This window comes from Salminus brasiliensis, chromosome 10, assembly GCF_030463535.1.
Source record: "Salminus brasiliensis chromosome 10, fSalBra1.hap2, whole genome shotgun sequence".
NCBI lineage: Eukaryota > Metazoa > Chordata > Actinopteri > Characiformes > Bryconidae > Salminus > Salminus brasiliensis.
The window spans coordinates 7,588,970-7,611,032 of NC_132887.1; the positions used below are offsets into that span (position 1 = coordinate 7,588,970).

General features: G+C 41.8%; 1 protein-coding gene across 4 annotated transcripts in view; it reads left to right on the forward strand.

Moving 5' to 3' along the window:
* The window catches only part of daam2 (dishevelled associated activator of morphogenesis 2), a 125,647-nt gene that overhangs the window by 93,744 nt on the left and 9,840 nt on the right, over positions 1 to 22,063 (forward strand). For 3 of the 4 annotated variants that reach the window (XM_072689096.1, XM_072689098.1, XM_072689097.1), the window contains exons 12-24: positions 414 to 472; positions 1,036 to 1,220; positions 1,728 to 2,042; positions 2,240 to 2,347; positions 3,570 to 3,599; positions 5,872 to 5,978; positions 8,669 to 8,753; positions 9,878 to 9,984; positions 11,500 to 11,588; positions 15,370 to 15,538; positions 15,634 to 15,741; positions 16,594 to 16,654; positions 18,783 to 18,914. In XM_072689096.1, coding sequence (XP_072545197.1) covers positions 414 to 472; positions 1,036 to 1,220; positions 1,728 to 2,042; positions 2,240 to 2,347; positions 3,570 to 3,599; positions 5,872 to 5,978; positions 8,669 to 8,753; positions 9,878 to 9,984; positions 11,500 to 11,588; positions 15,370 to 15,538; positions 15,634 to 15,741; positions 16,594 to 16,654; positions 18,783 to 18,914 — 1,555 coding nt within the window. The remainder of the gene's footprint in view (positions 1 to 413; positions 473 to 1,035; positions 1,221 to 1,727; positions 2,043 to 2,239; positions 2,348 to 3,569; positions 3,600 to 5,871; positions 5,979 to 8,668; positions 8,754 to 9,877; positions 9,985 to 11,499; positions 11,589 to 15,369; positions 15,539 to 15,633; positions 15,742 to 16,593; positions 16,655 to 18,782; positions 18,915 to 22,063) is intronic. The other variant, XM_072689099.1, reaches the window with a different exon arrangement.

The following is a 22,063-nucleotide window of genomic DNA, read 5'->3' on the forward strand; positions in this document are numbered from 1 at the left end:
ACCCCTTACGTTCAAAGGGCAACCCCTGTTGACCCTTCGTGTTAATGTGCCAGAGCCAGTCAGCTTTACATTGGTCATTAAATTGCTATGTACTGTCTAAAACCTGCTTCTGTGTAAAACTCAGCTTAACTATGTCTATGAGCCTGTGTTACTGAGATCAAATGGACATAACACTATTCATTTTCATGTGTCCTGCTTTTACGACGTCTCTGACCCCAAAACTGAATATAACTGTACATGTTATGCGTTGTTTCAAATTAATAATAAACAAAAATAACATTATGGATGCATTAATGGGTGACCGCAGAGGTAAGTACAGTGAAATAACCCAGCGGAGTAGGTTTTAATATCCTGTATTACAGATTTGTGAGCTTTCAACGCACCAAGCTCATGGCTGCCCTCTCTGCCAACAGGCTCGTCAATGAGAACGAGGTGAAGCAGTGGCGAGACCAAGCCGAGAAGTTTAGGAAAGGTACGAGTGTCTAAAAAGTGGGCTATTTTATTATGCATTTGCACAAAAAAAAAGTACAAAGTAAAAGTACATTACTTGTCCAAATGTTTGTGGACACCCCTTCTAATGAATGTGTGTAGATGCTTTAAGTTGCACTGATTGTTGATACAGATGTGGGCTAGAGGGGTATAAAGCCCCCCAGCATTGAGCTGTGGTGATGTGGTAATGATTGTGCTCCATCCCACTCTTAAGTCGGGGTGGATTGGGGATCATCTAATATCCTGACCTCACTAGCTCTTGAATGCAATCAAATCCTCACAGCAATGCTTCTCCAAAATCTAATAAAAAGCCTTTCCTGGACAGTAGAGACAATTACTCCAACTTAAGCAGTATAAACCTTTTTTTAAACCCTTGATTTCAAAGGAAACCATGAATGAGCAAGTGTCCCAATACTTTTGACCATATGGTGTACATATGTGCGTATGCATGCATTAATAAGCACACTGTACAGTATGTGCAACACAGTAAATTTACACATGTCCGACACCTAATGATGCCGAGTTTGTACTTGTCTGTTCTTTCAGACCACGCTGAGCTCATGGCACGGCTTGAGAGGAAGGAGCGGGAGTGTGAGACCAAAACACAAGAGAAAGATGAAATGATGAAGACTCTAAACAAGATGAAGGATAAGCTGCAGAGGGAAGGAGTGGAGCTGCGTTCTGCCAGAGAGCAGGTTATAGACCTGTCCTCTAGGATCAGTGACTTTTCGGTCAGTACTTCCTTTATTATCCCACGCTAGGATGTTCTTCAGTAGTTACTGTAGATTTAGGTGGAGAACTGCTTTAAGAGGGCAATGATTATATCCCATGAAGAAGCCCTTAGTATTCAACATCCACAAGTAACACCATTTTTAACCCCTAAACCCCTGTATGTCTGCCCAAACTTCAGTTCTTCTCTCATGACTAGATCACGGGTATAATTTTCAGAAGTTACAAAGGCCCTACAATAGAACCCTGTGGGACTCCACTAACTGTTCTAAACATAAATGGCTCCCAAAGAGCCTATAATAGTTTCTGAATTAGGATCAATGACTGAGTAACTAAGCTAAGATTTAAGGGGTTAAGATCCCTCACACAATTTCTGTCTTATACCTGGTGGTGTTGTTTTGATGGGCCTGGTACAAACATGCAAGCTTGCTTCACTTGATTCCTAAAGAGAATTGATGGACGAGACCCAACCCTAGTGGATGACCGCTGACTTTCTTATTTCACTTTAGAACGGAAGTGTCCCGTTCCCTCCACCACCTCCTCCACCTGGAGGCCCGATGGCTCCTCTTCCTCCTCCACCCATGATGGGTGGCTTTCCTCCTCCACCTCCTCCACTCCCCTTCTCCAGCCCACCCCCGCCTCCGCCCCCTCCTCCTCCCGGGGGTCCACCTCCACCACCTGGAGCTCCCCCAATCTTCTCCGGAGCCCCGCCTCCTCCAGGGCCTGCTTCTTTCAGCAGCAGCAGCACCACCAGCCTGCGAAACAAGAGCATCCCTCAGCCCTCACACCCACTCAAGTCCTTCAACTGGGCCAAACTGGGCGAGGTGAGCAACGCCATGGTGCTGTAATGGCTAAACAAACAAAAAGGACTCACTAAAATCACATGAATCAAATGTAAAATAAATACACGCACCGGTTGGGCCCTTTGGGAAACACTGAGTAATGGGTTGGCTGTCGTACAGAGGAAAAGGCGAAATCTAGTTTCCAGTCTTTTATTGAGTGTCAGTCTTAATTTCCACAGAACAAGATCACTGGTACCATTTGGCATGACATCGATGACCTGAGGGCCTTCAAAGTTCTCGATCTGAAGGAAATCGAGAAGATGTTCTCGGCTTACCAGAGGCAACAGGTATGGGCGATTTGGTTAAGTGCATGTCTTTTCCTGGTTCATCTACATTGTGCTAGAACTCTCCCTGCTAAAATACCTAATTAGACAGACATTCCCATATTGTCATGCTGGAATTTCATTGTGTTTGACAGATTTGTTTGGATGTGTATGAGAATGTGATTGCAGTAGAAGGTCGTAGCTGTAGCAGCTGTAGCAGCTGTTCTTTGTTGAATGGCTTGCTGTGCTCTAGATGCCTAAGAGCTTGAGCATGCATTAGTATCTTTAGTGCTTTTGTTGGGCTCTTTCAACAGATGCTCCTTTAGGCCTGACAGTTCCAACAACTGATGTTAACAACATTGCCAGGAAAAAAATCTGCCTTAATAATATGGCAACCAATCAAGTATGTAATAAATATCAGATATGTAGTATACGCTATATGGACAAAAGTATTGGGACACCTGCTCATTCATTGTTTCTTCAAATCAATGGTATTACCATGGTACCATTTTAAATGGTATTAAATTATTGTCTGCTTTTGTTGGAGTAACTGTCTCTACTGTCCATGGAAGAAGGTCTTCTGATTTCGGGGCATTGCTGCCCCCAGCCCCCAGCCCCAACCTCACCATCCAATCCATGCCTGGCATTAGACATAGTGCCAATAGGTTCATGTTTATCTGCTCCAGAATTTTCTTCTATTCTATTGGTAGTACTTTTCTAGACTAGACACCCTGTAGAGTGTGCATTTGCACATTTATGCACATTTATGGCAATGGGTGCAACTTAAAGTAGCTAAATGCATTCATTAGAAGCGGTGTCCATAAACATTTGACATATAGTGTATAACTACTGTATTGTATTATCCTACTTTACTGCAGAAGGAAAAAAATGACTTAACTTTTAATGGAAGTCAATGTGGGAAAATTTTGATCGATCCCCAAATGCCAGATTGACATTATGGCAAAAATACCAAAAATGGAAATACTTGGTTTTTATGTGACCACGATGATGAGTAGTTTCCCATACATCTCAGTTACTAATACAGCCAATCAGTTCTTCTCTTTGTGGCATGAGTAATGTAGGCCTAAGAAGATGTGTGGAGCATCCAGCCCTGCGTGCTGTCTGATCTGCAGCCCAGCGCTGGCTGAGCCTTTTGCTGTTGTTCTGCTGCTTGAGATGCTAATCTCTGCATGTCTTCCAATGTTTTTATGCTCTCTGCTGCTGCTCTCTACATCTGCCTGCCCAGGAGCTGCTCACTAACCAATCCTTCAAGCAGGTGAGTCTTCTGTCTCTTTAGTCAGTGCCTTTAGCCTTCTGCTGCAGCTTCCAGCTGTTTGCTTTTAGCCACACATTTCACACATTCGACATTAATAATAGGCGCTTCAGGCACAAAGATTACTCAGCTGGCTAGTGTTTCAACAGGAACAGTCACTAAAGTGACCTCTGCATTTGGATCTATGGGAAAAAACCTCACTTAATAGGTTTGACTCGTCCATTAGTGTGACCCATTATACTCAATGTAGGACAGGATCAGACTGAACTATGCTGAGAGGGATATTATAGATGGGCTACAGAGTATAAATAGTTGACTTGTGTCAGATGACTTGTGTCCACTTGTCCCCTGAGAGGGCAAGACCATCACAAGTCAATACAAAGCTATTCCAACTGATTATCATTATCCTTTGGTGAAGCCTTTCCATCCTGATGAGAGTGGTCTCTTCCAGGCTAAGAGTGCCTCCATCCAGAGGGCATGAGCACTAACTGAATGGTGTGATGAGCCTGAAAATGGTATAAATTGTATGAAGCTGAAGATCTATGGGAGATTTAAGGTGGACTGGTAATACAGTGCTCTCTACCACAATAATCAAAACCCTTATTTGAGGGAATATCTTTTGGAGGAATGGCGTCCAACCCTCAAGTACAGTTCCAGACACTTGTAGCAATGCCATGGTGCCCTGAAGAAGTTCTGGTGGCTTGTGGTGGCCCAACACCAAACTTGGACATCTTGCGTTGGTTTTTCCTTTCATTTGTCACCAGTCTGAGTAGTAATGTTTGTTCAAATGAACTAATTAACTGAACCGTCCAAAAATAAGTCCAAAGTCACTGACTTTTTTTGCAAAATCCACTATTCCTGGTTCTCTGCTGCCCAGCACGTCTGCAGAGTTGGTAGTGAGTGGTGTTTTGGCATGGCCTGAAAGTTACATGAATAGGAGTAGTCCCCTTCCCTCCTGCCAAACCGAAACCTTGTCATTCACTCCTGAGAGAGAGAGAGAAATGGAGAAAGAGCACCACAGCCGTGGAAGAAGTGAGCCTTATTTGGACGCTGGTCTGGGGACAGTTGCATCACTCCTCGAACCTTCAGAGAACATACAGAGCACAGGAAAAGCTCTCGACCCATAAATAGCATACTGAACTTTAAACACACTCACCTCACCAGCCAAGGTTCCCCTCACATGTCCGCTGAGCCTCAGTCACGTGACCTTCACTCACTGTCTGCTCCGAATCCCGGTGCTGCTTCCTGTCCTTTGAGTGGTTTATGGAAAGTTATGGATTTAATGTCCATTTTATGACTCAATGCATCTTCTCACAGTTTCCTTTGTTTGTCTAATACTGCACCAATATATTCTCCTCCACTGGAATGAGCTTCATGATTGTAAAACATGGTCTGGGGGTGAAATTTACTGTTGCCTCATAATCCCTATAAAGCCAAGTACATGATCCCTGATGTAAGTTTTGGCAAATTGATGAACTGGAAAGCCAGTTCACCCACACAGTGTACAGCTGAGGCACTTGTGGAGCAAGATTCGGGAATGGCTAGTCAAACTATCAGCAGTAAATCCCTGCAATTTTGCACTTTTTCCTTACGCATTTTTTTCCTCACACATTTTTACAATAAAATAAATCTTACAGGATCGTTGGCCAGATGGATTTTTTTTAAAGGGCAGTTATTCTGAATTATATCAAGTTTGCTTAAAGGGATCACTCGGATAACTAAAGGCTGAATTTCCTCACTTTTTCCAAATAAAATGTATAAAATTTAGTATATAAACACTGTTTGAAAACGTATTTTTACTCCCCAGTCTATACAGTCCGTATCTGCTTGCTTAATTGTAAGGGGGGTGTTTAAAAAATGATTGTGTAAAAGAGAACTATGACTCCATTTAGAAACATAATACCTACAAGAAATAAAGATGTCCTAGAATGGAAAACTGTATGTACCTTGGCATAGTTGAATAATAAGTTCTATATGTGAAGGTGACGTACCGTGAATGAGACACTGCTATTCTGTGTGGCTCCTGTGGGCCGTCTCAGTGATGCTAAGCAGCCACTTGGTTCATTCTGAGGCCAAATCTACGGGGTTCATTCTGAGGCAAAATAACAGGGTGGTAGACTTCATCTGAGAATTTTTCAGCCCAACCAAAGTCACATACGTACTATTTCCACATCAAAGACCAAGGCATCTCTCATGGGAGGTGTGACCATATAGTCCAGTTACCACGCCAATGACTCCTCCCTCTACCTCTTTCTCCCTCTCTCTCCCCCTGCAGAAGGAGACCGGCTCCATGGACGACTTGTACCTGACCTCGCGGAAGGTGAAGGAGCTGTCCGTCATTGATGGGCGGCGGGCACAGAACTGCGTTATCTTGCTCTCCAAGTATGTACCTGTACATGAGTCAGTTCACTGTTGACACAGCACTTTCATTCGCTTCGGAGACGCTGGCATTAAGCTCATGCAGACATGAACTGCTCTGTGTAACAGGAGTCACCCTGAGGGGAGAAAACGGTCACTATTGAATAATAGTGTTGTTCATATTTCTGCTGCAAGACTCTCCGTGTTTGGATGTTGAGTGAAATCTGTTTACACAGTAATGAAAGATGCATTTTAGATCATTACCACTTTTAGAGTCGAGATGTTTGTTCATTTGGCTCTGTGTGTGTTTGTGTGTGTTTGTGTTAACTCGCTTTATAATGACTGTGTAACAAGTTTCAGAGCTGCTCTGCAGCAGTAAAGCAGCATGCATGCTTGCATGGTCAGTTTGGATGGATTTTGCAAATATTTCCCAAAGCTACACTCTTAAAAGTAAGGGTGCTACAAAAGAACCACTGTTGGTTCAATAAAGAACCATCATTCAACTGGTAAAGAACCTTTACACTGATGTCTTTTAAACCTTTAAAGTATTGGATGAGCATCATCCATCATTCCAGAGAGCACAGTTAGTTGCACTGCTCCACAGCTCAATGCTGGGGGGGGTTTATACTCATCCAGCCCACGCCTGGCATTAGTCAATGTGCCATTACCTTTATATTCTCTACAGGGACTAGACAAGCTGTGTGTGCATTTGCACATGTGCGTCAGCAATAGGTGCAAATGTGTTCACTAGAAGGGGTGTCCACAAACATTTGGACATATTATGTATATCTCTTTTACAGAAATGGTTCTTCATAGAACCGAAAATTGTTGTTCTATGGCTTCACTCAAAGAACCCTTTTTAGCATCTTTAGCTTTAAGAGTGTCGTACTGAATAAGTGCTCACATGATGTTGAGACTTTATGATGGGGGGATGTTTATGCTCTTAATAAACAATGGTTACGTTTTAAACGGGACAAAAGGAGCATTAGAATGTGAGTATGCTTCTAGAGAACAGTCCAGTCCAAAAGTTGTATCCTTCTGACCTGTGTATAGACTTTCGCAGAATTACATAACCATGAGCTTGGCATAGATTGCTCCCAGATCTGTAAGACTCCTGCTGAAACTCCTTACGTCATGAGCACTAGATGTAATTTAGCACTCTATACCAAAGCAGTTGGTGAGTAAAGTTGTGTGAGTGTTCTTTTCAGATTAGCATCATTCATCGCCTTTTTTCAGCTTCAGCTCATTGTGGTCATGTAGGATTAGTTAAAATTCCACACATGGGCTGTTAGCTCTACAGATAACCCAGCCTGTTTTGTTTCTTACCGTGCCAAGTTTTGGAGAAAGCAGCAGAGCTAGAGAAAGCTCAGTCCGCCTCATCTGGCCCTAGGGGCAGCTAACGCTCTAATGAGGGCAGCACGAGGTCGATGGAGTTTTGTAGTTCAGTCAGACCCCTATTGATCACCGCTTACAGAGCAAAGCATTGATTAACCCCAACACAGTCACTGCAATGCGAGTATGTGTCAGGTCACCAAGGACCATGTCACGTGTTTGTGTGCAAGTGGGACTTACATGTATATTTATGGTATTTGTCTGCCACAGGGATGACTGAAATCGACATAAACTGTCTTTATTTTGACAGTGAGACATTATTTTAAAATACATTATATGACAAAACTATTGGGACACCTGCTCGTTCATGGTTTCTTACAAATTTGAGAGTACTATCTATACTGTCTAAGGAAGAAGGCTTTCTACTAGATTTTGGAGGAGCATTGCTGTGAGGCTTTGATTGCATTCAGCGACAAGAGCATTAGTAATATCTGGATGTCAGATGATCACCACCCCACCTCATTATCCCCAACTCTGCAACTCATACAAAAAGTGTTGAATGGAGCACCATACGATAATTCCTTTATGCCCCTCTAGCTTATGCCTGGCTTTAGGCATGGTACTAATATGTTCATGTTACTCTGCTTCAGAGAGTCTTATTCTATTGGAAGTACTTCTCTACAGGGACTAGACAAGCTGTGTGTGTGTGCGTTTGTATATCTGTGTCAGCAATAGGTGCAACTTAAAGTAGCTGAATGCATTGTTTACAGGGGTGTCCACAAACAACATAAGGTGCTCCAAAAGGTTTCGTATGGACGGTCGTATAGATGGTAGCATAGACGATGCCATAGAAGAACCACATTTGGTTCCACAGAGAACCCTGTTTGTAAAAGAGATGTGCAGGTTGATAAAGAACCTTCACATGAAGTGATGGCTCTTTTAAAGACCTTTTAAAAGGTTCTTGACATCTTATAATATTACAAACGTGGTTGTTTTTGGAATCAAAAGTGGTTCTTCAATGGTATCGCTCAAAGAACCATTTGTACCACCTTTTTTACCTCAAATAGATTTTCTTCTGTAGCATTTGGAGCATTGTCATTGTATTGTCAACTAAATATTTATCCAAAAAAGTGGAGGATAGACTCTTGACCAGCTTCAGGTCCTCCACCCTTATTTTGGATGTTGGATTTTGGTTGGTTGATTGGTTTGATCTGACATTTTTTCACTACTGCTCAATTTGACTTCTTTACTAAAGTCTTTTAAAATGTTATTTATTTTTATTTGTTTTACTTCTACTTATTCCTGTACTTAATACATACATAAATTTAGGCTTCTCTACCCTCTGCCCATCTGATTAGTTCCTATTACTTCTGCCCTTGCAGGTTAAAAATGAGCAATGAGGAGATCAAGAGAGCCATTCTAGAGATGGATGAGAGAGAGGAGCTGGCTAAAGATATGTTGGAGCAGGTATTCTTCAGCTTTTAGCGTTGATCTCTCAGCTGCAGGACTGCTATGCTTGTGACTGTTTGATGTGGTTAGATATGTACAGTACTCAAAGCAGAAATTACTACAGTATTAATTAAATGAACCCTTTAAAGTGATCAAAAAGCCTCAAATAAACTTGCTTCTATGGTTTTGACAGTGTGTGATATACTGTAATCTAACGGAATTGGCTGAAGTACAGTGCATAGATACATAAGCAACAGTAGCAGCCATGAAAAGTGAAGCTTAAATTGTGTCCATATATTTAAAGACTTTCAGGTGTCTTTCAAAGTTTATTTGAGAGTGGTTGGCTACTCTAGCGTCCTTTAGTTTAGCTCCAGAGCAATTGCCTGACTGCATTTGGTGTAAGGCACTAAACTGCTGGACTTTTGGCTGAACTATTCCTGAATTGTGTGGGACCCTTCCTAAACTGTGTTTGAATGCAAGATTCAATTCCTCACTTTCATAACTGCCAAACCTAAGGCATTCTGCTAAACGGGTGGCATTTCTGCATTGCAATTTTCATAATATTAATTAAAAACATGTCTTTTTCATTCGCAACATGAAAGACATGCTCATTCTCCAAAAAACAAAAAAACATATTTTCAAACATCAAACATAAAATTAGTATTAATATTATGCCTTTTTTATGCATTTGTGCTATATTTATGTTATATTCACAATAATGTGTTACTAAGAGATGAACACTATGAAATGTTTACATAAAAATAAGGGATTATGTAAACATGGACATACATGTAATCCTGAAAATAATATTAAATAATAATAATAAAGGTTTTATTTTTAAAAATCATATTACTTTGGTGACATTTTAGGTGTAGAAGTCATGTTGGCCAGTACGTATATCTGAAAATGCCCATGTAATGATGAAATAATTATTAGTATGTTACTCTTTAAATAATATTTTTTTTTAATATTAATATTATTGCGGCACCTGTTTCGTGGAATGACTGTTACTAAGTGAAGAATATTCAGCTGAGTTAGACCACATTTAATTAACCTTGTAAACATTGGCATAACTGAAGGTTGTGGATCTATAAAGTCTATAAAAGTGTGTATGGATAATCCATGCCTTTGTTTTTTGGCAGCTGCTGAAGTTCATTCCTGAAAAGAGTGACATCGACCTCCTGGAGGAGCATAAACACGAGCTAGAGCGCATGGCCCGGGCAGACCGCTTCCTCTTCGAGATGAGCAGGTGAGGGCTGGTTATTTGGGTGATTGTTGCTTAGGCAGTAATAATGAACCCTGTGGGTGTGTGCGAGCTGAGGCAAAGCTTTGTTTGGGAACAACACTGTACCCTTTTAATATGGAAGCGCAGTATATCCTTGTCCAAGATAAGTGGTCTTTTCATGTGCGGATGAAAAACATCCCCTTTTCATGAATGAAAATTCCCTCTCATTGTGGTCTCCTTGATTACTAATGGCATGTTTTTGTCTTTTATAAAATGAGCCACCGCAATGGCCTGTGGTCTCTTGAATTTCCACTACCTCCTCTCTAGTCTCACCGGCGCCCCAAACACTCCATTATTTTCCCTCTTTATCATTCAGTATGCCCTCTGTATGCCTCCTCCCCAAGCAGATGGGGGTCTCCCTGCATCTTGCACATGGTTCTCCATGAATGTTTGGAGCTTATTAATGATAAAAGCTCAGGAGGACTCAAACTTCTATTTTAGTATTGCTTGTTATCATGGAGACTACACAGCGAAGGTTCTTGGCTTGGACGGATGGTTCTAGGATCGATTTTTAACTGGTATGGAGCCTTTATGTTCTGTGAAGGTCCTGTAGACTAGAGATGCTTTTCAGACTCGCATCTTATTTACGGAGATGATTTTACCATTAAAGCTTCATTAGCAATACAAATGTGATTATTTTCTTCAATGGTTTCATGGTTTACTTTTTAAAAAAATATATATATAAATATAAGTGTTGATCTGTTCTATGGAGGTCCCATAGACTATAAATGACATATGTTCAGTATAGTATAGTCTATGGGACCTCCACAGAACACACCTACACTGTTCAGTGTCAAACGAGTTCTTTGGAGCAATTAACAACTTTTGGTTCCCTAATGAACATTTCCATGGTTGGTTTAAAAAGGTCTATATAAATGACATATGTGAGTTCAGTATAGTATAAAGACCTTTTTAAACCAACCATGGAAATGTTCATTAGGGAACCAAAAGTTGTTAATTGCTCCAAAGAACTCGTTTGACACTGAAGAGTGTAGGTTTGTTCTGTGGAGGTGTGGTAGACTACAGGGGTTCTTCAAACTCGCACATCTCATTAACAGAGATGCTTTTTCTTACAGACCCAACCATTAAAAAGTTAATTAGGGATCGAAAATGTGGTTCACTGTTCCAAAAAAACTTTTTGGCACTGTGAAGACTGTTGGTCTGTTCTGTGGAGGTGCTATAGACTATAGATGTTCTTCAGACTCACACATCTCAATTACAAAGACACCTTTTTAAACCAACCATGGAAAGGTTCATTAGGGATCTAGAAGTGGTTCACTGCTGCAAAGAACCGTTTTGGCACTTTGAACAGTGTAGGTCTGTTGTGGAAGTCCTACAGACAGCAGATACTCTTTACACTCGCCAATCTCCTTTACAGAGACACTTTTAAAGAATCAACTGTTGAAAGGTTCAGCACTTTTATTTGAGGAGCGTAACTTTGTCTTCTGTCTCTTCTCTTTCTGCTGCACCGTATTTTAGGATTGACCACTACCAGCAAAGGCTTCAGTCTCTCTTCTTCAAAAAGAAGTTTGCAGAAAGGCTTGCAGAGACCAAGCCAAAGGTTGAGGGTAAGTTTTTTCAGACTGCATTGTGGGGAATCACACTGTAAACTCACTATTCAAAGCCTCTTCCAAGTAATACAGAACAGTTCATTCTCAAGAGAGCCTAACAATGATGTCCATAACTTCTGTGTGTTTGTGTGTGTGTATGTCTGTGAGAGCAAGAGACAGACAGGGAAAATAAGCCTGGGAGTGGGGTACTAGATTATGAGGCAGTGTTGGTGTGTGTGCATGTGTATGGCTCCTGTGCTTGAATTTCTCTCCAGTTCAAATAAAGAATGGGGTTACCAGGGAGGCTGTTTTGGAAAGCTGGCAAATGTTGAGAGGGGAGTCACTCTCTTATAAACACTGCTCACTGCTTCAAAGGTTTAGAATACACTTCATGCAAAGGGCAGTGTGTGTGTGTGTGTGTGTGTGTGTGTGTGTGTGTGTGTGTGTGTGTGTGTGTGTGTGTGTGTGTGTGTGTGTGTGTGTGCCCTGCGTGAACAGAAGCTAGCCTGTTGGCTGGCTCCAGGCCTCTCCATAAACATCTTCAATACATTTGTCTCACCTGAAAGGCCACTGCAGCATGTTAGCTACGGCTAACCCGGTCACCCACACACTAAGCTATACCAATAATGTTCCTTGGGCAAGACTCCTAATGCTGTGTTCTCCTACCTCTGTAACATGGTTATGTGGTACGTTCTGACAAATGCCGCAAGTGTAATTGAGTTAAATGGGTAGGAGTGAGTAATTTCACTGTGATTTATTTTGGGTTTGATTCTTTCAGAAATGATTCAGTGCATTCTCATTCTCATTCTCATTCTCAGTTCCTGTTTTTATTTTTTAAAATATACTGCAGCCACCAGTGTGACTGGAGGAACAATTTACACAGCCTAATGTCCATAGAGACAAACACAACAAATGATGAGCAGTATAATCAAAAGCCATAGACTGAATCAGTAGTGGAAAATAGTCTCACATAGATTACTGCAGTTGATACAGTGTTATAAAATAAGTTGAATCGTGGCATTCAAACTGATTTATCAGGACAGAGAGGGCCGCAACTTAACATGGAATAAAATGTAACATGGAAGTTTTATGAAGGTTACAGAATTCACTCCTGTTATTTTGTCCTCCCTCTTGATTGTATGCATAGTGTGAAGGCAGTAGGGCGGTTCACCCAGGACACCCAGCGCCTATCCATATCTGGTACAGAATGGGTTAGTGGCTTGTCCTTACCCTCCTAGTGTTGGGAGTATTGCAAGGTATAGTGGGAGTCCTAGTTAGGGGGTGGGTGGGTGAAGTGGCTTAGCTGAAATTGGGAAGAAAATTGGGTGGAGAAAAAAAACAAAATTTTATATATATCTATAATATTTATAATATTAAGATGAGCAAATTACTTTTTTTGTACTTTTGTCCACTACTAAAACCTTTGACATGAAAATTTAAGTAAATTATTGTTGATCTTTGCTTTGACCCAAATTGAGCAAGAGTCAGCGTCTCTTTGTCTATTAAAATACAATGGTAGTGAATGCAATCATGTGACACAGCTTTGGAGCAGTGATTATTGAAGTACAGTCATTTGTCAAAACCTGTACACCTCTCTGTGATGTATCAGTGCTGGAGATGGCACTGATCTGACCAGGTATGGGTTTCTTTCCTTGCTGTAGTGAAGTTGTGACATTAAAGCATGGTGGTCTAGATGCTCATCCTATGTGAAGAGTTTAAATTAAAAAGCTAATTTTAAAGCCAAGTGGTTTTTAAAGAAGAAATATCAGATCAGTGTTGATCTCTGTAGATCTACAAGTCTGTGTCTGTGCATTTTCCCTCCCCTGTGCTGAACCGTTCCTGGGACGGGCGCCTGCCATGCCCTGTCTGAGAAACACTCCCAAGTATCTGCGCTGCAGTTCATGGGCGCATAAGCTTCTCTCCCTCCCTCTCTCCCTCCCTCTCTCTCTCCCTCTCTCAGTTTGGATGGTTTCATGCGAAAATGGAAATAAGTTTGGCTGAGGTACAAAAGCAGCACAGGGCTGAAAAGGTCGTGTGGCTCACACAATACACAGACATCTGTTGCTAACAAGCTATATTACTAGCCCCACCTGTTTGTGTGCTGCTTCGTCTTAGCTGGACGTCCGGGTGGAATATCGCACGCCGGCGCGTCGAAGCTAGAGCTGAAAACGGGGTCGATCCCACGCGTTCCCCTGCCATGCCCTGTCTGAGAATATAACTCAAAGGAGAGGCCACCCAGGAAACGCAGGAGTCTAAATCGGCTTTATAGACTATGGAGAATGTTTTTAACTACCATCAGCAAGGAACAACAAATGCTGGCCAGGGTTTCTCTGGCCCTGCCTTTGCATGTTCACTTGTGTCAACATGGAGGCATTTTGAGTGTTTTACCATGAGGCTGAGGCTAACTTTAGCAGAGCTCCTTTGGGAGCGTGCTTTTGTATGGGAGTGGGTGAGGAGAAAATTGTGGCCAGGCGTCAGGATTGCGCAGCACTGCCTGCATAAGTAACATGAGCTCATGATGGGAATCCCAGTACAGTGAGCGCAGGAGAGAGTTGAAACCAGTTCACAGCACCCTCAAACACACACCGATGGAGGAATTCATAAACTCTCTTCAGAGTGCGCTCTGAGGTTAAGTACCAGTTTTGTGCCGAAGCCAGGGGCTTTTTGGGAAATTTGGTGGTTTTGTGTTTCTCTGTGTGTTCCTGAGCGTTTGATTTGTGGAAAAGAAGGGAGACACTGAGAAAGAAGGATGAAGACCTTGTACACTGTGTACACATTGTGTGCAGTTCAGTGCTATTGATTGCATTGATCACGTTGTGTGTGTGTTTTGAACCGTTTACGGTAAAGACAGGATGATGGACGATTTGGTTTTGTGGGAAGATGCAGGCATGGTGCACGGCTGACGTCAACGATGTTGGTCTGGAAGATCCTTCAGCACTTTGACCAGCAGAATATTGCTCCTGGTTTCATTCTTTTTTCATTTCCAACAAAGAACAACAAAACTATGGAGCTGCAGTGTGTAAAATAAGGTCCAGGTAATGGAGACACAGTACTGCTGGCAACTTAATTTCCAGTCACAATGACCATTAGGTACAAGGAGCTCTTTCTGAGAAGATCAGATGTTTAGATGTTCCTCTTGCATAAAGAAGGTAAACATGCCAAGGTTTCTGTGTAGAACACAGATACTGCCGCTGTCATGTAAACAGCACTTGAAGCTTTCATCATTAAGAAAGAGCAGAAAACTCAGCTCCACTCTTACTTCAGATCTGAGAAAATCCACTGGTGTTTCTGTCCATCCTTCTACTGTGAAAAGACTGCTCACTGTGGGTCTGAAAGGACATGAAGCTGATCCAGAAGGTCTTCCTGAGAAAAGGAAATGAGGAACATCTGATCAAATTTAACAATAAAGCTGCTGCTATTCTCAGAACAATGGAGGAACCGACTCGGAGTCCAGACCTCTGCATTGTGACTTGAGTGGTGAGAAGCAGAAACACTGTATGGAAGCTGTAATAAAGGTAAAAGTGGAGCTCTAAACACTCAAGTGGTCAATAAATATGTTTAAATATGATGCAGAAAAGCACATAAGGTCATTGGACTGGATATTTAATAAATAAAGGGTGGTCTCTGCCTTGTCCACAGTACTTTATACCTGGAGTTATTATTCTGAATTCTCCAATATTCAATGTTCTCTTACCCTGCTTATCACTGTTTTTCAAAACCACCTTCTTATCCAATGCCTGTGTTTGTCACTGCTCTGTGAGTCATCAGAAAAAACATCCTCCCTCTGCTTTTTCCTCAGCAATTCTCCACGCATCTCGTGAGGTGGTGAGGAGTAAGCGTCTGACTCAGATTCTGGAGGTGGTCCTGGCCTTTGGGAACTTCATGAACAAAGGCCAGAGAGGGAATGCCTACGGCTTCAAAGTGTCCAGCCTGAACAAGATAGCAGACACAAAGTCGAGCATAGACAGGTCAGTGCTGTAGTCTCTGAACTATCTGTACACAGCATTAAGGTGCAAAATTTGAATTGAGACCTGAGCAAACCACCCCCTGAATCCCCCCGCAGGAACATCACCATGTTGCACTACCTGATCATGATTTTTGAGAAGAACTATCCTGACACCCTTAACATCCAGCAGGATCTGCTCAGCGTCCCAGAGGCAGCCAAAGTCAAGTGAGTGACTAATCACTGAATCACTTCAGTTCAGTGTGTTCTTCTGGATATTTAAATGAATTGAATTGTGAAGATGCAGTTTTCATTGCCAGCTTAAATCACATTTTTCACATTGTATTTCTTCCCACATTTCCACTCTACATAATCATGCACTCGCACTCACTCATTGTGAGATGAGCCCTTTATAAGCAATATCATATTGAGGTAATGCAAATGTTCATCTAAATAATGCAGAGCTATCTCCAATTTTGTTGGATCACAGATGCAATAATATGTTCATGAGTCTTGCCGTGAAACAAGTGCTTTTGGAGTCCAACACTCAATATCTTACAACAAAATAAATACTAATATCATTCCTACAGAAAGTGGTGGTGGTTCTCCATCACTGTGTTCATCATTAGAACATCTCCTCAGTTCTCCTCATGGAGTCTAGTATTATTTAGAGTTCTCCTCATATCAACACCTGGTTTGGAAAATCAGGGCTTAATGATGGTAAATCAGGTGAGCTGCTGCTGCTGATGGAATTGAACACCTCCACGCTGTGCTGACTGGATTGGAGGGCGTCCAGGAGAAACCCAGAACCAAGCTCTGTTCTTCAGACTAGCTCACAAAATCTCACCTACTTACTTCAGAATGAGAAGCTCTTGTTCCTTTTTACTGGATTTATGATTACCTGCATCTTTTCTAATAAAATATGGAGTTTCTACAGAGAAATTATTAATTGTTTTATTATTATTATTATTATTATTATTATTAATAATAATAATAATAATGTATATGTAAAATATTTGACTTTATGCTTCTGAGTGTGATGTCCTATTTGTGACTGTCATGTTCTTCTTTTGTACTCAGCCTGGCTGAGCTGGAGAAGGAGGTCTACAGCATCAAGAGTGGACTGAAGGCTCTGGAGGCTGTAAGTATTCTACTAGTCATTCCTGTGTGAAGTTCTGGGCCATATTGTGAAGAACAATGCTGAGAGGTTTTGTATTAAAGCAGTGCTTTTAGCTGCTATTAATACCTACTAATAGAGTTACTATCTACCAATAGAGAAGTGAACGGAGCCTATGCATGGCTTGAGCTTTTGTGTACGTCTGTGCAATTGTTTTTCTTTTGGTCACAGAGATTATAGCGGATAATATAACGGATATGCCAGAATGTGCGAGTGTGGGCTGGTATAAATCATGCCTCGAGTCCAAGTTAACATGAGCTATGGATTGGCTGACAGGGGGAAGCGTTTAGTGGTCAAGCTATTTAGCTGTGAATTCAGACTAGTCACGTTCAGCTGTACACCGTTTCTTTTTATTTTTTTAATAACGGAAAGGAGTCTGTTCCATGAGTGAACGAGCTCCAATCCCCCCTCTCATCACTCTTCACTTCACACAGCTACCGTCAGAAGCTGACCACCAAACAAGAGCAAGGCTATTATGTGTGATGTACACCAACGGACGTACTCATTAAGTAATTAAGAGAGAGGCAAGTAGAGGACCGGGGCCGAGCAGAAGCATGCCTCAGAGCTGAGTGTGTGCATTAATCTCCCTGTCTGCACGCCATGGAAAACAGTGGCGTGTGGACAGTTTAATAGCAACACATGGAGGCACAAGACACACATGGACTGTATTTAGAGTTGATGAGGAGGAAATGGTAGGAAACTGAACGTGAGTGATGACTAGGAGTAGGCAATTAAGACTACCAAGTATAATCACAATATTTTTCTATATAAAAACATGAATGTAATAATATATAGCAAATATGTGAATATAGTAAATATAACTTGAATATGTTTATTTAGAATATTTATTTATTTGATATAAAGATGTCAGATCTTTATTATATATTTGCATTTCATTCAAAATGACCACATTTAGTGCTCATATTACTTAACTGGGAATATATATTTTCTATATTTTTAATATTATATATTTATTTTAATATATAATATTTTAAGAATTTTTTGGCTTACAGTGTTTGATTACAATGCAGTTAGTTTCTTAACAATGCAAATGCACCATCATCCCAGTTTCTGTTCCAGTGGTGGGGATGGGAACCACCATTTACAATAACCATATTTCTTTTATTATCAAAGAATGACCAGTGATCCTACATTAGCTGAATGTTGATAGTTGAGTAGTGATGAATCCAAAGAAAAAAGACTATTGGGGACTATTTTGCCTTACAACACCCTGCATGTACCCTTCCACCATGGTAGAGTTTACCAAATAATTGTAGACTACAATTTGACCTCTAAACCATGGTATAATGATTTCTTTTTCAAACCTCCACTTCCATTCACCACCACTGTAAATGATTAAGATTTGTTAAGTTTGTCTAGAATGTAGCGCTTTACACCAAACCCACTCTGACTGACTTTAACATCTTAACGTTAGTCAATAAAAAAAAAGAATCCCAAGAATTCATGTTTGATGCCACTGTGCCACTGGTTCAAATCCTGGGTTGTGCTACTTGCTACCAGCAGCCGTGGCCCAAGAGAGCACGATTGGCCTTGGCTCTCAGAGGTGGCTTGATGGTACTTCCTCCCCATATCACTCCTAGTGTGATGTTGACCAGCACAGGCGTCTGTTAGCTGTTGTATCCTCGGAGTGCGTTGGCTACATAGTCATGCTGCATCAGTGGTGGAGAAGGAGAAGGAGGAGGAGGAGGAGACATGCTAGTCTTCACCCAACTATAGTTGGGGGCATTGCTAGTGATGGGTTTACATGAACAGTGATATGGGTAACTGGCCTTTAAAATTTGGTAGAAAATGGAATATGGTTTGAAATAAATGGCTAAAAAGGAAATTAAAACGCAGAATTTAATTAAATTTAATAAAGTTTAAGCAAGGCCTGTCATGTTCTTTGGGACTCTTTTGTTACAACATTTGTGAGCCCTTCCTAATAGACTGATGTTTGATAACTTGCTGTAAATGAGCTTTTATTCATTTAGGTCATTTATTGGGATTTATGATGATCATATTGTAATTTCTCCTGCTCCTAATGATGACCTGCACTGTTTGTAAGCCTGCCTTGTCTTTCCTGAAACTGCAGGAGCTGCAGTACCAGCAGACCCGGGTACGAGACCGAGGGGACAAGTTTGTGCCTGTGGTCAGCGACTTCATCACAGTGGCCAGTTTTAGCTTCTCTGAGCTGGAGGATCAGCTGAATGAGGCAAAGGAAAAGGCAAGTCTCTCCTTTACCTGATGTTGATCATTACCATACATCTCAGACACACAGGTCTTAACTCCACTGATGTAATGCTCGAGGTACATTTTCACTGATTTGCGTGGGCCTGCCGAAGTTCCACAACCTAATCTAATAAATGTGTCTGCATGCTCATCAAAGAAAACCACCTACTCTCTCCATCTCTGCTCCATGGAACTCATTTGCAGAGCTTTCATCTAAGCCAGATGCAATTGCACAGAGGAATTCACATCAAGAGAGCAAGACAAGGCTTGGTTATTTTTCCCTGGGTCCTAATACTGTTTTTTTTTATGCTTGCTCTGAGAGTTGTTGTGGAGATGTGAGGTGTTTTCCAGCTTGGTTGTCTTTGACTGGTTCAAGTAGATTGCGGGTGTGTTCTGGGGGGGTGCAAGGATAGGCTCAGTGGGCCTTCCATCGCTCTTCACGCACAAGAGCCTGCAGCTCTGCCAAGCCTGTGCATGGGCCAGGCCCTAACATCTTGGAACCGTGAAGGGGGAGAGTGAGGGAGGAAAAAGGGAGTGAATGAGAAAGAAAAGCCTTTATGTGCCCCCACTGGCTCAGTGTGATGACTTAAACGTCCCAGGGGAAACCCAGTGGCTGGCCCTGACTTCTTCTGAGCTTCTTTTTCTGTGTACAAAGAGAGCTCTCTCTCTTTTGAAAATTTGGCTGAGGCCTCGTCCCCCTGCTATGCCCTGTCCCAGTCTTTTAAGAATCTAAAAGAGAAGTATTCCGATGCCCTCCTGGGAATGAGTTGGTGAATGAGTGTTTGTTTTGAACAGATCCACGACCAAAATGTATTTTTGTCTTTTTGACTTTTTAGGCAAATCTGAGAACTGCAGGTTCCTGACCTACAAAAACCAGCCAAACTACATGATTCATTTCTTTAAACTAAAACGGGCACAACCACATCTTTTCGGTTGTTTACAGAGTTGACATTTTGACTGTGATTATGAATAGACCAATGTAAATACTCCAAAATGACTTGAATGAATAAAATCTTCTATTAAAAGAATTGCTTTGAGGATTTAAATGCATTCAGCGACTAGAGCATTAGTGAGGTCAGAATTTTTGATGGCCACTCCCCAGCTTATCCCAAAAGTACTGGGTGGAGCATCATTCCAGAGAAGTTCCACAGCTCAATGCTGGGGGGCTTTATACCCCTCTAGCCCACGCCTGGCATTAGCCATTGTGCCAATAGGTCCATGTCCATGTGTTCATGCTCCAGAAAGTCCTATTCTATTGCCAATGCTTCTCTACGGAGACTAGACAAGATGCTTCAGCAATGGGTACAACTTAAGAAAGCTGAATGCATCCATTAAAAGGGGTGTCCACAAACATTTGGACATATGTACATTATGCTTAATGTATTATGAAGCTGCCAAAGCAGCTTAGCCCCAACAAGCCATAGGCTCTAGAAGAGCTCTGAACGGTGGGCAGGGGTTAGCATGGGTCCTCTTACTAGTCTTCAGCTACACAGCAAGGTGTGCTGCATTTCGTGCTATGATCTGTTCCTTCATTATAGGCCTTTGTGGCCCTCGTGCATTGTTGAGTGCTTGGGTGTCTGACACCCTGTCGCTGGTTTGTGGTTCGTCTCTGCTCAGACCACTTACTGTATAATATACCCCAGATTTTGTTATGAGATATCCTAGTCCGCAACAGGGAAGGCAGTGGTGTTATCCATTACGCTAGATCAACCACAGTTGCTGCTATTTGCTTTAGCTCATGTTTTGGCTAGTTGGTGTGTGTGCGCATGTGAATGACCCCACATTGAGAGATTCTCGAAAAGCAAACCTGTTTATGCTTGTGTTTCTAAGCATGTGTGAAGGTCCTTGTCTTTTCTAACTCCTCCTTCATGGTGGTGGAAAGTGTGATTTGGGGATGAATTGGTCAGTATTGCTCCCCTGCCTGAATACACACTACCCAGAAAACTCTAGAGCTTAGCCTCCAACCACAGAGCCAGCACTGTGCTCCCACCCATCACTAGTGTGGTTATTTATTTAAGCAGTGCCGTATAAAAAATGAAAGGGGTGTTTGGAGAGACGTCACGGGGAAAAGCTTGACCCTGAAACGTTTTGCTGCAGGGAAACAAAAGCAGTGCTGTATTCCTGCAGCCCGGCCGCCTCCTCACAGCCTTCCTGGGGCCACACTTTCACTGCTGTTGGTGCTAGCAAAGAGTCTCCTGAGGTGACCCTGAGATAACATAAATATTGGGCTCAGTGAGATGCAGGGAAGTGCAGAACAAACTAGGAGGCAGTGGACGTGTCTAATGTATTTACACAGATGTTTGGGATATCTTTAGAAATGTGGAAATACTAAAGCTCATAGATGATAACCACGTGTCAGCGTATTCCCTCCTACTGCTGTAGTAGTGTGTGCATATGAACCCTTTCAGACACACACACACACACACACACACACACACACACACACACACACACACACACTGGGATACTATAACAACCACCAGGTATACAATAGCAACTGCCTAGCAAACCTGGCTAATGCACCCCTTAAGAGGTTGAAAATTCTTCTGTGAATTTTTCAGTTCACAATAGCAACCACATAGCAACCACCTGGAATACAATAACAACTACTCTCAAACCAAGGCTTATGCACCCCCAAAAGGTTAAAAATTCAGTTCTTCAGTTCAGTTTACAATGGCAACCCACCCAGCAACAACTTAGCAACACAATAGCAACCACCTGGGACACAATGGCAACTGCCTAACACCTTAGTAACCACTTGGAATACCTTAGCAACACCATAGCAACCACTTTGGAAACCATTGCAACCACCTACTAACATAATAGCAACCACTTGGAATACTGTAGCCACCATGTAGCAACACCATAGCAACCAAAGAGGAAATGGGCCTCTCTGGTTGATGCTGCAGTAGATGTGGTAAGAGATGATAGTACAGCCCTAAACAGGCCATGATATGTAGTGCATTCCAAATAATTAAATACGTCTAAAATCTGTAGTCCAGTGCATTTCAGTAAGGCTCAGAATATTTACTGTGAGCGGCTAGACTCGTGTTTAGCTGAGGGGAGTGAGGATGTTAGTTGTACTGTAAATAACAAGTGAAGGCTGATGCAGGTTTTTAAAGAAATGCATAAAAGATGCATAAT